Genomic DNA, 15,832 nt, shown 5'->3' with positions numbered 1-15,832 from the left:
CCCTTCATTTTCTCCTGCTTGTCAGTGTTGAGGAGGCATTTGGACAATGCCCTTAATAGTATGCTTCAGATCAGCTCTGAAGCTGTTGGACTTGATGGTGGTTCTTGTAGGTCTCTTCCAACCGAGCTATTCTATTAATTGTGCAAAAGAATTGCCTGGGAGAAGGGTCCTGCTCCTAACTAGAAATGATTTGTATTTATCTATGTAGCGTTGCCATATGAGTGAGTGCTTGGATGCAGATCCCTCGGCTCTTTGGCAGCAAAAGCCAGGCAACACGATATTGGGGAAGCGTTTTCCTGTAGATCTCACATGGGTGTCTCAGGTCTGACCTGTCACTCGGTACAGTCAAACACCAGTGATTCCCATCCAGGTTATATGCCAGCAAATGAGAATTCCCAGAGTCTGCCCCAGCTGGGGAGTGAGCAGATTGCTTTCTTTTGCCAAACCCATTGGAATTACCTCATTTCCTCTGAAGAAGGGAGGCTTGCAGGGCTGAGCATGGGAAATGCAACGTAGCGACACCCAGAAGCCCTGCTTGCCGTTCAGTGCAGGAAGCAGTGGGGATAGCTTCAAAGGAAACACTGAATCGCCTCAAAGAGCTGCTTTAAAGTGGTCGATGAGGGCCAAATCCTGAATTCCCAGTCCCCAGGGTTATAAACCCACCTCTGCTTGCAGGTGGGTAGAATTCCATTAGGGTTAATGGGCCGCTATGTGCAATGAGCTGGTTACAAGGTGCTTGCACAGGACACTGGTTACAATCCTGCCTGCTTCAACCCAGGACTAGGGTTGCTGGACCCGGCCATTCCCCAGCATCTTGCTGCTCTTCCAGACCATCCAGGCTTGGGACCGGGATCTCTGGAGCTGTTACAGGGTTTGTGCCTAAGAGCAGCCAAGCAAAGGGGCTTTGGGGGACAAAGGATGCAGGGAGAAGGGGCAAGATGGGGGCAGAGGAGGCTTAAAGGGGAGAGAAAGCAAAAGGTGGGGGAGAAGGGGAACGTCAGGAAGGCGAGGGGTGAAGAAGGTGGAGGGAGCCTAAGCCGGAGGGGAGAGTGAGGAAGGGCTGGAAGAGGAGGGGAAAATGAGGAATGCCGCGGGGCTTCATGGAGTGACGATGAGGGAGCGGGGCCATGTGGGGCCGGGAAGGGGATGGAGGTAGGGAAGGGGTGAAGTGGGGAAGAGGCTGCAGGCGGAGATGGGGAGGGAGGAGGAGAAAGGAGCCCGCGGGGCGGTGTCAGGGCGGGAGGGAGGCCTGGAGGAGGAGGAGCCGCGGCCGAGGGAGGAGTGAAGGGACGCGGGCGGAGGGGGGGGAGGGAGGGCCCGGAGCTGCGAGGCCGGCTTTGACAGCGGGGAGGCGGGCGGGGGGACGGGGGATGGCGGCAGCGGCTGCCCGAGGAGGAGAGGCGGCATCGGCGGCGTGAGGGGACGGCCCTGCCCGGCGAGCCGGGCCGCACCATGGGCAGCGCCGACTCCAAGCTCAACTTCAGGAAGGCGGTGATCCAGCTCACCACCAAGACCCAGGTGAGGCCGCCATGTCGGGCGGTGGGTGAGGTGAGGGGGGGGCCGCCATGTCGGGAGCCGCCCGCCAGGGCCCGGTGCTGAGGGAAGGGGGCCGGTGTGGGCTCCTTGTGCGGGTGGAGGTGACAACACGGCGGGGGGCTTCAGCCACGGCTGGCTCTGGGCCATCTCCCGGTGAGGCCTTGGGGGCTCTGGGCAGGCTGGCCCCATCAGGGACACGAGTACCGCCGTGGGGCCGGGCTCTCCTGGGGGAAGCCATGGGGTCCGGCAGGGCCGTGCCTGTATCGCGACGCTGTGACATGTCGTGCTTTGGTGGTAGCAGGCTGAGATGCTGCTGTCGGAAGAGATGTCCACGGCTCCGTAATGTATTCAGCTGCGGGTTTACATCACCCCTTTGCCAATGCTTCCCTTTATGTATCTGTTGTTTCCCCCGTGGATAATTGGTGGCGAACCTTGTTTTTGGGGAATAGCCTCTTCAAAGGGCTGTTGGCCATCCATGGGAGAGCTTTTTGCAGCAGAAGCAGCTTCCATCTGAAATGATGCTTTATTTCTGCAGGCTGTAGAAGGAATGGAGTGAACGGCAGTCAGGGCTGTCTATATGTGTTACATACATACATAAGGAAGGTGGTTGCCCAGCGCTCTAACAGATGTTGCCATGTCCTCGGAGCTGGCTCATGTGTAAGTTGGGAGACAGTGATGGCAGCATGCGGGGAGTAAATGAGTAGTGTCCTCCTGTCTAAGGAGCAGAGGGATTTTGCTCTATTGAGATAGCACATCTTGGATTCTTACGAGCTAAAGTTGAGAGCTGCTGTTCTGATCCACCTTAGGCAGGGAGGGAATAACAGCTGCTGAGAAAACCTGGGGATGATGGCAAAATGAGGCATTAATTCAGAAGAAAAGGGATGGGTGCAAAGGGATAACAGGAGAAGACTCGAGGGTGGAACTGGAATGAACCATGGACATTAAGGCTGGAAGAACCGTTGGGAAGCTGTGTGTGTACTTTCTAAAGCAGTATCACCTCTATCTGCATCACTCAGGAGGGGCTCTTGTGAACATCTTCATCACAGCCTTCAGTTGTAGATGTTCCACAACTTCCCAAGGCAAAAAGAGAAGTGAGTGAATTAATGTTTTAAGGAATTCTTCCATAGGATGCCAAATAATTCAGAGTGCCCTCAGCTTTGGACCATCCTTCCTCCACTGGGAAATACGTGTGTAAGGTGAAATTAAAGGGGAAATCAAGCCTATAGGGACCTTCTCAGCCTGCTGTTCACAAAGAGAATCCTGTATGAGGCAATCCTTCCTATTGCCAGCCAAGAAGAGAGAGCTCTCCTCCCCTGCTTTATCGACGTGTGTAATGAAAGAAGTTTCCCTGGGGCCCCAAGTAAAGGAAGGAGGAAAAAGCTTCATTCTTGGCTGGATTTGTTTCAGGTAGAGGTGAGCCTGAACTGCCATGTGGAAAAAGGGTGGGGTGGTGGCGCTCCCATATTTGCATACTGTAGAAAGGCACCGGTGTTTGCTTGTGCAGGATGTGTGCCTCGGCTCTGCTGGAGCCTTTGGAGCTCCTACCAGCAGCAACCTCTTCCTGCTGAACCCTGGATTCAAACCCAGGCTGCAGTAGTGGACAGTGTCAAGTGCTTCAGAGCTGTTAGCTCAGAATACACCTTGCTTCTTCAGCAGCACATCTGCTCTCCTGCAGCCTTCTCCTTTGACGTTAGGGAGCTGGACAAATAGGTTTGTGTCACATCATCAGTAACATGAAACTCTGAGCTTAGTAATACACTGTGTGGTGTTTCCTAAGGCTGTGATGGGAGGAAGCTGAGCAGAAAGCACTGTTCACTCACTGGTGAAGGTTCAGAGCTGTCACTGAAGTACAGAATGGTTTCATTGATTAGAAAATGGCAGTAGTGCAGTAGTACCAGGAGGAAGGAATTGGCTTATGCTACTCGTGCATATTTATAATGACACATGGAGGAATGGGCTTTAGGGTTTTTATATATTGTATATCGCCTTACACTGCACACCTTTAAATTGATGGGGCCATGCTTTTAGTAACAAACCAGGTGTGCTTTATTGCAGAGAAAGTGTGAGTCCTCCCAAACTGCCCATGAAAATGCTGTCTCCTTAAGAGGGAAAGGGAGCATAGAATGTGAGTATGACAACCAGTCTGTGGCAGAGCAGGGAACTGAAGCTGGGAGCCTGCTGGGAAACACATTTTCTTTCCCTGCCAGTTGGTGATTAAATGGATTCTGCAAGCAACCGACTGGAAGATAAGAAATTGTGATCTTGAGAAGCAGCTTGGTCGAATTTAGTGCTAGCTATGCCTCTGCTTTTAAAGAGACAGGAAGGATCAGCCACGAGGGGCAAACTCCAGTCCTTTCTTCCTCTCTGATGTGGAAAGGCTGTTAATTTGGGCCTGATAAAAGTACATCTTGTGCTTGGAGGCTTCTGGCAGCCTACTGCTAATAGTATTCAAGCTTCTCTCAGGTTGATCAAAAGCAAAGTTGTTGGTTTAAAAGCAAAGCTGTAACTAACACTGCACACAGCTGACGCTTGTCCTGGGCTTTCACTGCCAGACTTGCACTAATCCCACTTTCCAGTTCCCTTTGCCACACTGTCTGCTGTGGGGGCAGAAAACTGGCATCACACTCGAGTGGGGTCTGTCCTTGATTCTGCGCTGCTGGCTGCAAAGAACCGACAGCAAAGGTTACTATTGGTCTGTGGAGTTGCTGTCCTTGGCAGCAGGGGGGGGAAATCTTGCTAGTTATTAATGTTATGAGTAAATTTGTCCTCAGCCTTTCCTTTTGCACAGTACCACAAGCAGGTGATACAAAGGTGTGAATGGCCTCAAACTAATCCATTGGCCCTGCAGGGTTGCCTCATCTGCTAGAGCTCTACCAAGTGCTGCAGGAATGGCTCTCTGGTCAGTATTACGCTGCACAGTTCTGCCTCATTTGGGGTGGAAAGGAGCCTGCTGCTGTTACATATCTGACCTTGGGTAGTACTGGCTAGAAACCCTGGGAAGGGATGAGGGATCTGCTCTGATGCTGAGTCTTGGAAGAAGGGAAGTCCCTGCCCTGCACACTTTGTTATGTTGGCTTGGTTGGTGGGATGCTCAGCTGATGTGTAGGCAAGAAGGAAGACGAGAATACGGTGAACAAGACTAATGACTGCTTCTCCCCTTGGTTCTCTGCTGATGTCTGCAGCAAGGTCAGGATTGGTTTAAGGACAGTCCTCTGTTAAGGACCTGTTGGAGAAATTGTTGGGAATGGGGATTTGGTGTAAAGGTGGAAGTGCAGGAATCTCTTGGGTGGGAGGAGGGTGCAAACACTCACCCTGCCTGAGTTTGTGCGTGGTTGTATCTGAAAGGGAAAGGGAAGGTGGAGCTAGTGTCAGGCTGAGCACAGTAATGAATGGGGAAGGCTGTGCCTCAGGACCTTTTCCTGTTTATAGGACATGGTCAGCTCCACTCTATGTTCCTGTTTCCTGTGAGGTATCCTGCTGGATGCTTGGGGATTGCCTGTTGGGGCTGTGATTCTCTATTCAGTAACTGGCAAGATGCTTGCAAACTAAGTGTTTTCTGGCTCCTACAGCATGTGTGGTGTGCTCTAAAGAACCTGAAACCCAACATTTATAACTATTGGGAAATAAAGACTGGAGGTGACCAGTAGGACTGGTTCCACCTCTGTGTGGCCAGGGTGCAGGTGGGAGGTCTTTACACGTTGTCCAGGTGACCTGAAGGCAAGCCTCCCTCTTGCCTTGATCTGGAGGATGCAGTGACCCCAGCTCATAGCATTGCTGGTGAGGATTCAGCTCCTTGTCAGCTCTTCTGGTTAAAGCACTATCAAGGCTAGCTGTGGGATTTGTTACTGCAGCGTGTGCTGCTTGTAACTAAATCCTGACATTTCCAAATGAAGATGTCCATGGCTGGTGAACAAGACTGTTCTAGATTTCTGTATTTCTCTTCTCTGTGAGCTACATACGGGCAGTTGTGTGAGCTCAGCATGAGGAAATGGATATTTAGATCCCCAGAGATGCCATGTGCAGAGCACAATCAACTTAATAACATCCATTAATGTTCTATCAAGGAGATGAATATTATGTGGATGGAGTAGCTTCGTGATGCCAGACTGTTAATTAAACCAGGGGGGCTTGTGGGGATGTGAGTGACTCAGTACTGAATCCATGGCCCGGCACTGTACAGGGGATACCATCTGTTGGTGAGGAGCCGACTCCTGCAGCTATTAAAGCTGAAAGAAACGGTGTTTTAGCATCATCTGCTTGCCAAGATGGCAGACATGACATTAATGTGGCTGCAGCACCCAGTGTTGCAGCTATGCTTCTCTGCTGCCATGTCCTTTTAGTCAGACCATGTTCTTCAATCTGCTTTAGCTGTTGTGTTACCGTCTGTAAAACACGGGCTGTGTTCAACCTCAGAGCAGGCCTGAGGCAAGCAAGGAGGTAAAGGATCTGTGTCTACTGGTGGGAAATGGTTTCTGCTTCCCCTCTAGATAAGAGTGAACCATTAGTTATGCATGAGCTCCAATTAGCAGCAATTGCTGCTCCCTGTTGTCAGTGGGAGTGGCTGTGGCAGGCAGCCAGTGGGCACATGTGGTGATTGTACACATGGTTGTGGTACCAGGTTTGGAAGGAGATGTAGGAAGTCTAGGATGTTTTGTGCGTTGCAGAGATTGGATTTCCAAATAGTTGGCTCTTCTTGAGGAGTCTGATTAGAGGTGAGGTTTGCAAAGTAGCTTTGCTTCCACTTAAGCATTTCATGCCCAGGTTCGGAAGAGTGCGGCTCCTTCGTGCACTCAGGAAGCTGGAAGTCAGGCTGTGAACACTTGGTGTTTCCTCTAGATCCCCTCTGGGGAGCTGTGATCTTGAACCATTTGGAAAAAGTTGGTTTTCCCTTGGGAAGGCTTGGTGGGAACTTGCTTTGGTGTCCAGGTGATGAAACGAAGAGGGTTTCAGCACTAGAGCAGTTTAAGAAGATCATAGAATGGTTTGTGTTGAAGGGACCTTAAAGTTCATCCAGTTCCAACCCCTGCCACAGGCAGGGACACCTTCCACTAGAGCAGCTTGCTCCAAGCCCCTGTGTCCAACCTGGCCTTGAACACTGCCAGGGATGGGGCAGCCACAGCTTCTCTGGGCACCCTGTGCCAGCGCTTCAGCACCCACACAGGGAAGAGCTTCTGCCTGATGTCTAAACATGTGTGTGGCTTTTTTCTGGTTTTAAAGACTGGAGAGTCTCTTGGATGGATTTGCTGTGTGGCTGGAAGGACCAGGACAAGAGATAAGCAGCCTCTGCCGTGGTGGAGCGTTAAGGCAGGAAGCTGCCTGGTGGTAACCTGCTATACCAGTTTGGGGGCAGCTGCCTGCCCCTCTCACGTTCTGGCCTTTGGGTGATAGTGACACGTGCTCAAGTCTGTTGATTCAGGAGGTGATAGCAAAGAGGGAGATTGGGCACTTCTCAGTGCCAGGGCTGTGATGTTCTCCCTGGAGTTGTGTCTTAGCTGCATGTAAACAGCAGAGAGCTGGGCACGTTTTCTGTCTGCTGCAGCAGGGCTGGGAGTGGGCAGGCATTGTTTAAGTTAAACACATGTTCATTTTCTTGCTCCTTTCCCATCTGACACGATAGACCCATCCACAGTGCTGGTTACTGCAGTTGGAGAGAGCTGCTGTTTGCTTTAGAGCCGGTGCACTTGCAGGCAGGATGCTGCCCCTCACTTCCAGCCAAGGGAATGGCTCTTCTGATCTACCACTGTGCCTCAGCATGGCTGGGGAAACACTGGAAGAGCTTCCATTTTCCTCTTCTGATGTGGATCCATCTCTTTCCTACTGCTTGGCATAAATAGGCAGGTATTTATCCCACCCTTTGCATCAAAAGGAGCGTGACCAGCAGGTCGAAGGAGGTGATCCTGCCCCTCTACTCTGCTCTCGTGAGACCTCACCTGGAGTATTGTGTGCAGTTCTGGTGTCCTCAACATAAAAAGGACATGGAACTGTTGGAACAAGCCCAGAGAAGGGCCACAAGGATGATCAGGGGCTGGAGCACCTCCTGTATGGAGACAGGCTGAGAAAGTTGGGGCTGTTCAGGCTGGCGAAGAGAAGGCTGCGTGGAGACCTCATAGCAGCCTTCCAGTATCTGAAGGGGGCCTATAGGGATGCTGGGGAGGGACTCTTCATTAGGGACTGTAGTGATAGGACAAGGGCTAACGGGTTCAAACTTAAACAGGGGAAGTTTAGATTGGATATAAGGAGGAAATTCTTTCCTGTGAGGGTGGTGAGGCACTGGAATGGGTTGCCCAGGGAGGTTGTGAATGCTCCATCCCTGGCAGTGTTCAAGACCAGGCTGGACGAGGCCTTGGGTGATACGATTTAGCTTAAGGTGACCCTGCCTATGGCAGGGGGGTTGAAACTAGATGATCTTAAGGTCTTTTCCAACCCTAACTATTCTATGATTCTATGAGTCTATGATGAGTGCTCCCTGGCTTGTTGGGTGATGCCTGTCTCTTGGCAAGTATTAGCATTTAGATGGGGAGAGCTGTGCTCTGTTTTAAACTGGCTGAAAAGTCTTTCCTGATTATTCAAAGCTTTGGATGCCTGAGATGTTGTGTAATGGAAATACCTCCTTGTTCAGCAAACAGTGCTGGTGCTTTCACCTTTTGAGGAGTGGCTGGTCATCAGTGTGCTTCCGCAGGGTTGGAGGCACAGCTGGCCCTGTGTGTCTGAATACCTTGGAACTCTCTCTGGCTCTACAAAGTCATAAAGGGCAAAGTAAGCTCTAGTCCTCTTCATTCAGCCACATATAACCTGACCCCCAGGTTGTCATTGGGAGTGTTCTGCTTTCTAAGTAGATGCCACACTGTGAGGAAGAAGTTGGGGGTAATCACATGGAGGCTCTGCAGCCAGATGTGCTGAGCTGACTTTCCAGCTGTGGCTTTGCAAACAGACCAGCCTTACAGCCAGCATCCCTTGTAGTGGGGTCTCAGGGTGGGCTTGAGGAGAATACTCATCCTCCCACTGTAGAAAGGGGACTGCACTGCTGGTGAAAGAGAAGGTTGTCTGCACTTGCAGAGCCAGAAAAGGTAATGGGAAGAGATGTATTCCCAGCCATGGAGAGTGGGGGGAGCTTCTCAGACCACAGGTCTGAAATGGATTGCTTTTTTGGTATATCAGCCTCCTCCTTCCATCTTTCTCTTTGAACTGCACACTTAATGCTTTTTGAGAACAAAGCTTGGCAGCAGTCAGCTGCACAGTCCAGTTCCTTATAAATATTTGATTCAGAAAGACCGATTCCCTTGTATCTGTAAGTGCTTTGAGGTGGGTCTGTCAGTTCTGAGATGTCTGTTCGTGCCCTCATGTGAAATGGCTCTGACTGCTTCCTCAAGACTTTGGTTGCAATAGAAGTAATTCCAGTGCATGCTCAGGTTATCCTTGGCTTGCTCTGAAGGTGATAGAGCTATGAGAGCATTGGTATACATGATGTAGGTGTTTGGACTCCATAGAATGGTAGTTCTGCATCTATAACCACGTTTGTCTCTCCGCAGCCTGTGGAGGCAACAGATGATGCCTTCTGGGACCAGTTCTGGGCAGACACAGCTACTTCAGTGCAGGATGTCTTTGCCCTTGTACCAGCTGCAGAGATCCGGGCAGTGAGAGAAGAATCACCTTCAAACTTGGCAACTTTATGTTATAAGGTAGGTTAGTGCTGCCTTATTCCTTACTTCAAGCTGGCAGATCGCAGAGGGATGTGAAGATTGTCACTGTACTGTGATGGATGAAGTTTGAGGGAGATCTTAAGACTTCTTTTCCTCCTGCTGTAATGTCAGGGCATCCCTGAATGCTGCTTCTGGTGTTGCCCTGTCTTTGTGTGGAGCACAAGGCACGTGGACTCACATTTCCTACCCTCCAGGTCTGGCAAATTGTCAAGCTGGTGAGCAACAGCCTGAGACTTCCTCTGCCTGGGAAAGTGCAGGTGTTAATCATGCTCCTGATTTGAGCCGTGCAGAGTTGCCTCGAAACTGTGGTACTGGCAATGTTTGGAATGGTGTTTTCCCAGTTGAAAATGGTTGTTGCCATCCTGGTTTTCTTTTCTGCTCTACAAAATGTGGTTAAAACCTCCAGAATTATAGTGAAGGTGCCTCTGATTGGGAATCATGCCACACACAGGTGCCTGTGGTAGATACTTGAGAAAGAATACAAAAATGAGGGATAATGGAATAGTTCTTCCCTAGTGCTGTTTCCTGGCTTCTGGCATCAGCAACTTGAGAATAGAGAAGGGCTCAGGAGACCTCTCTTGACCACAAAACCCCTTTGATTCTGTGTCCTTTTTACCCCCAAACAAAGACTAAAGTATGGGCTTTTCTCCTGGCTGGAAAACAGATGTGTTGGGAGACCTGGTGACTGCAGAGCAGCTTATCCAGGAGCCCTGGATGTTCGGATATCAGGGTCAGAGGAACCTGCAGACTCCTGCAGTGCTTTTGCCACACTCTGCCATGTGCAGTGTGCCACTGGACTTAGCAATGCTGCATGGTCATGGAGAGCACAAGAGCATGGCTGAAATGTCATTTGCAGTCATGGCTACAGGCTCAGGCTGTAAGAGTCATAAGTGGGCCTGAAAGAATAGTTAAGCTCAGTCCCGGAGTAGTGTGTGGCTAAATTGAGACTCCACAAACAGCATTTAAACACCCATTAATGCAGTGGTGCAGGCTGGCAGTCAGTGACCCAAGCAGCCTGCTAGGAAAACATGCAGGACACATGACCTCATGAATTAAAAAGCAGCGAGGTGAATCCTTGGTAAATGCTTTGGCTTTCATTCCCCCTCTTGTTTCCTCTTGGGATCAGGGAGTAAGAGCGAGTGGGTGCAGCTGCTGGGGGAAGGAGCTGCCTGTTCCTGTGTGTGGGTAAAACCTCCTGCTGCTGCCTCCTGGGACTGTGGTTGGTGCCTGGCAAAGACCCACAGCCTGCTCTGGAAGACCCAGGGGCTGTCTCCATTGGTGGGTTCAGCAGTGACTGGATGGACTGCAGAGACTCAACACAGAAGCTCTTCCCAGAGCACCAGTCCTATTCACAGGAAGCCTGGGCTGCCACCCTCCTGTGCAGCAGGGCCTTGACAGACTGTGCTGGAGGCTGTATCTGTACACTAAATAGTCACAGGCAGCAGCTTTGCTCCCACGTCCTGAGTGAGGAGAGGTTCCTGCTGTAATCACAACAGCACATACAGAGCTGTCAGACCTGTTTCTGTGCCATCTTCCCCTGCCAGCACCTCACGCCGTGCAGCACAGTGCTGTGCCTTGCTTCTGCCTGGGTCTGGTGTGCTTGAGATTAATCTGATCTGCTCTTTTCAGTGTGTGGTGTCATGGAGCAGTGCTGGAAGGAGCCTTCTGGGGCTGTGTCTCACATGGCATGACACATGTGCTGCGTAGATTAACCCTGGTGTGTGAGGTCTCTTTGAGTGGCACAGCAGAAATTCAGGAGGGTCTGTTTAACATCATTACCCCTATTTCTGCAGTGTTTCAAACAGCAACAGCATCTGTACCATTGAACCCTGAGAAAATGGGCTCCAAGAGCTGCTTGTAACTCTGAGGGTGTCACCAGCAGGACAGCCCTGCCCAACTCTTGCTAACTTGTATACCTGCCTTGGTTTTGTTTCCTTCAGGCTGTGGAGAAGCTGGTGCAGGGAGCAGAGAGCGGCTGCCACACCGAGAAGGAGAGGCAGATCATCCTGAACTGCTGCCGGCTCCTCACCCGCATCCTGCCTTACATCTTTGAGGACCCAGACTGGAGAGGTTTCTTCTGGTCAACTGTCCCTGGGGCTGGCCGAGGAGGGGTCTGTCTCTTAGCACTTACTCTTCTTTCTTTAGACCCTATGTACACACTTGGGAGCGACTTTATTCCAATTATTTCTATTCTGTGAAAAATCAGGTGACATCTTCTAAGTTCTTTTCTTCCCTCTGTTTCTTTCTGTTCTTTCTCTCCCCCTCAGCTGCTTTGTTTCTGCATCATCTGAGTATTTCACGTGAGTTGCAGCTGTAGGAGAGCAGTGGTATGTGAGGGAAGGCTTCTCCAGTGTATCTGAAGGTGTGAACGTGAGAGCAGTATTAGACGCTGTATGACTTTAACTGAAATGACCTTGTTCCATTAACTAAAGTTGATTTAAGGTTAATGTCAAATTGAAATAGAGTGGGGTTTCCACTGACTTTACAATGTCACATTTAAAGCAACCAGTGCCAGAGAAGCTCTTAGCATCATTACTGAATACTCTGTTATGAGCTGAGTGATACAGTTTTAACCAGGAGTGTAGCCACAGAGGTGAAGCCCATAACTGAGCAAGAGTGGTTAAAGAAATAGGTACTGTTCCTGGCTCTGTTAGTGATGGGTATAACCTTAGGGGAGGCTCTGAACCTCCCTATGTCTCTATCTGGAGAGCAGGCACAATAGTGCTCTTCTGTGTCTCTCAGAGGAATGGGATGAAACTGCTTTAGGATCTCCTGCATATAGGAGAAGCAGTGTTGAAAACAGAGCTGAGTGAGGCCAGGAGTACATGTGTGCCTGCTTGCTCCCCCAGCAGCTGCCTCTCTGTGCATAGAGAGCTCTCTCCTATGAGTTCCTGAACCTGCAGGTCAGCATGGCTGTACTGAAGAGTGTGGTTTCCCTGAATGCTCAGTGCACTGCAGTGTCGTTGGGGATGGATATAAAGGGTTGGCAGTGGCTGGTACAGAACAAAGCTTGCACCTTGAGCTGTCTCTGCCTGTCACCTCTAATCTGTTTTGCCTGAGGCCACTTCAAGGGGAAGGTCTGGGTAGTGGAACAGGAAGTCTCTGCTAGCCCTGCTCTGTTGTGTGGTCTGTGATCAGGAGGGTGGTGGTTGTCCATCCTTTCATCCCTGCAGGGGCCAGGGAGTGCTGAAGAGGCTTAACAATGGAGGAGCTTGTTTGGGAAGGAACATGCGGGGTGCCTGGAGCTCTGATCCAGCCAGGCTGTTGTTACTACTGTTTCTCCACCTTGTTCAGCACCTAGAAGAGACTCTCAGCTTTATAGTGATCCAGCCTAGCGCATGTGTGAGCCCTCCTGCTGCTTGTACCTTCTGAATATCAGGGAGCTGTTGTGGTTCAATGTGCTCCATCCTTTAACCGTGTGCAGAAGCAGCTCTAAGGCTGGTTCAGCTGCCTGGCATGAATAACAGAGACGTTAAGGAAAGCTGGGGCTAGGTCTAATCTAGAGGCAATAGCTTTGCTGTCTAAAGGCTGATTTCCCTTTGGGAACTAAAGGGGAAGATGATGGTTACATTAGTAAATGTCTCTGCAATTATCTTTCATGTGCTCCGTAGTGCAGTGATGGATGGCAGAGCTCCTGGATCATGGGAGCCTCCCTCTTGTGAGGAAGTCTGTGCTATGTACTGGTCTGTTTGTTTGGTGTGTGTCACCATTTTGGATGTGGTGGTACCCAGAGCCTGCAGGTATTTCTTTTCCACCAGCCAAGGTGATCTTAGCAAAGGTCATTCTTGGAAAAGAAATGTCCTTGGACTCTAATGCTTATCATTTCATCTCAGACTGAGAGCCCAAGTAAAAGCATCTTTGCTGTGCTGGCTCCATCCATGCTCTCTGGGTTTCTCCTTACATCCAGGATCTGTTTGGCAAGAGTCTTCCTGCTGTTGCTGAGGCAGCCACACAGCTTGTTATCTCCCTTAGCTGCCTGCTGTGATTGAAGAGCTGCGTGTTGTGTGCAGGCTGACAGAGGTCTGGCTCAGATAGATAAGCTCCTGCCATTCCTGCTCCTGGCCTTTCCCTGCAGCACCAGTGTGTGGTGGGGAAGTTCTCCCCTCCAGGATGCTCTTTGAGAAGCAGGATCTGGGAAGGTTTCCCTTGGCAACGGCTGCAGAGGAGTAGCCATGCATGAGTCCAGTGATTGCTTTGAATGCTGGAGAGGGCAAAATCCTCTCTGCTGTCATGCTTCCTCTGCCATGGCAGGTTTAGGCAGCCCCTTGAATGATGCATGCAGCCTCTCCTGGTTCTGTCACCTCCAGTTCTGGGCTGCCATGTAGGACTTCAAGGGGTTTTATACCATATTGCTGCTGGCTGGCTTCTTCCTATCGCTGTCTCTGTGCACCATCCTAGTCACCTTCCTTTATGACTGTAAAACCCACTTCTCTGTCAATGGTTCCTTTTCCTTTTGTCTCCAGTAAGTCAAGCGTCTCCGCTTGGCAAGGTCTAGTGCTACTCTTCTGTTTCCCGAACATCTCTAAGTCTGTCTGCTCAGTTTGGTGTCATTAAAGAGCTTATTCCTGTTTAGTCATCACCTTCCAGGGGGGAATTTCTTTCCTGTACAGGCTGGGTTTTGTCCCTGTTGTTCCTTTGTAACTTCTTGCCTCCCTGTGTGTTTCTGGGGAATGTATCTTCTCTTGCTGTGTTACACTGGTGTTCCTGTGTGCTCTTTGCTAACCTGGGCTGACAACACCCTTCCATGTTTCTCCCTGCAGGGAGATGAAGATGATGAAAATGCTCGGCCCCTGGCTGAGTCGCTGCTCCTTGCTGTCACAGACCTGCTCTTCTGCCCTGACTTCACTGTGCAGAGCCACCGGAGGAGCACAGTGGTAAGTTGAGGTTATAGAGGTTATAAGAGGTAGATCAGCTGCATTGTGGGGGATTCCCTGGAGAATCCCAGCAGCTCCCTGCAAACCTGCAGGCAGGAAAACAGGGAGTCGCTGAGCTTGAACCCACAGTGACTGATACTGATCAACATTTTGGGTTCATTTTGTGGAGTTTGTACCTTCTAAAACAGATGTTCTGAGGCAGCTGGATGAGTCTCAAATGGAGTGGCTGGAACCTACCCCCACACTATGGAAGGGTGCTTGTGCTGGCAAACAACCGCTCTTCTGTTGTTGCCAGAGACCTTTAGCACTGCTCCTTTCACTGGCAGTTTAGTCCAGATAGGGCAGGAAGCAGCTGTTGCTTGATCACAGGTGCTGGGATCTGAATGAGTAGATTGTTGCTGTTGTGTCTTTCCACCTTCTCTTCCTCTTTGCATCATTGCAGCAAAGACAAATGTGCTGTGGTCCTTATGGTGACTGTCTTTGGAGGAGTTCCCTGAAGCAGGGATCTCTTACCACGTGTGCTAAGGACAGGTTCTGAAGCATGTCTTTCCGTGCCTTCCAATGACTGTGGTGTTTATTGTAGGCCCAGTCTAGAAAGAGAAATGGGCAGCCCTCCTTTTTGATATAGCTATGAAGTAAATTAAAAGTGAGCATTCTACACCACCGTGTATTTGATGGCTACAAAATCTCCTGGCAAACCTGAGTGCTAAACTCCTTGCTTGAGGTTTCTGGGTATTAGAGTTGAAATCTATAATCTGGGGATGAAGGGGCAAATTCTCCATGGAAGAGCCCCCTGTCCCCACTGCATGTGTGGTTTCACCCTTGGCAGCAGCCAGCCTGGTGTTCCAGGACTCTGAGCAACTTGAACTAGACAATGAATCAGGAGTGCTTTGTGTTCCTTGCTGTTAGCTGCCTGTCTGCTGCCTGCAACCTCTGTAGTCTTTGCCTAGCTTCTTCCCTCCCTGGATCTGGTCTGACTGCAGGTTAAGAGCAGAGGGGTGGGTACAGCCCCCTCATATTCATAGCAGAGCAACTTGTGGCCCTAGAGGCACAGTTCATGGTGGATAGTTGCTAAAGCAGAATTGAGAGGAAGTGTAAGAACTAGGGAGGGAATGGGCAAAGGAGATCTGGGATGACCCCTGCTCTTCTGCTGTTTGTCCTCCTACTGAAGTCAGCCCTGTAACTAGGGCTGGAAATTGGGGCTCCCTCTGTCATGCACAGTGCTGCACCTCTGTGTTTTAGCATTTACTTGCAAAGCCTGAGCTCTCTGAAGACATCAGCACCTGCTTTATTTGGCCTGGAATCTGCTGTAATGCTGGTATCACCAGCATCTTGCTTGCCTTCAGAACTTGAGGAAGGTCTTGCCTTTGTGGAACGGAGAGAGGTGGTGCAATGGGAACCCAGAGCAATTAGAAGCAGTCCTCTGATCACTTTTCCCTAAGTGCAGGGAGGAAAAAAGGCAGGAGATAGAATTTGCTTAATTAAACCCCAGAAAAGAGACAGCTGAAGTGTGCTAAGTGCACTTGATGCAAACATATTCATCTGGGCCCTTGCTCCTGGTGGTTCCTGGAGGTTGGCAGGTGGCTTTCAATGGCAGCAGAGCTGCTTCAACCATGACAAAGAAGGGCAAGCTGCTGTGGTTCGTCTGCTCAGGTTGCAAAACAAGAATCTGGGAGTCATGCCAGCAGCTGTCAAGGGACTGGGAGGGTTCTCACTGGGAGA

The 15,832-nt window shown here is 50.4% G+C and overlaps 1 protein-coding gene across 1 annotated transcript in view; it reads left to right on the top strand.

Annotated features, from left to right (window-relative positions):
* The first annotated feature begins 1,408 nt into the window (after positions 1–1,408).
* Positions 1,409–15,832, top strand: part of HID1 (HID1 domain containing) — a 28,544-nt gene continuing 14,120 nt past the window's right edge. The window contains exons 1-4 of the mRNA XM_061455505.1: positions 1,409–1,518; positions 9,066–9,215; positions 11,177–11,347; positions 13,997–14,110. Coding sequence (XP_061311489.1) covers positions 1,453–1,518; positions 9,066–9,215; positions 11,177–11,347; positions 13,997–14,110 — 501 coding nt within the window. The 5' untranslated portion in view covers positions 1,409–1,452. The remainder of the gene's footprint in view (positions 1,519–9,065; positions 9,216–11,176; positions 11,348–13,996; positions 14,111–15,832) is intronic.

This window comes from Pezoporus flaviventris, unplaced genomic scaffold (genome assembly GCF_033815535.1).
Source record: "Pezoporus flaviventris isolate CSIRO_AGI_PZ_B2104156 unplaced genomic scaffold, CSIRO_AGI_Pfla_v1 ptg000020l, whole genome shotgun sequence".
Taxonomy (NCBI): Eukaryota; Metazoa; Chordata; class Aves; order Psittaciformes; family Psittacidae; genus Pezoporus; species Pezoporus flaviventris.
Note: the sequence above shows the minus strand (reverse complement) of the source record. Positions and strands in the feature narration are given on the sequence as shown.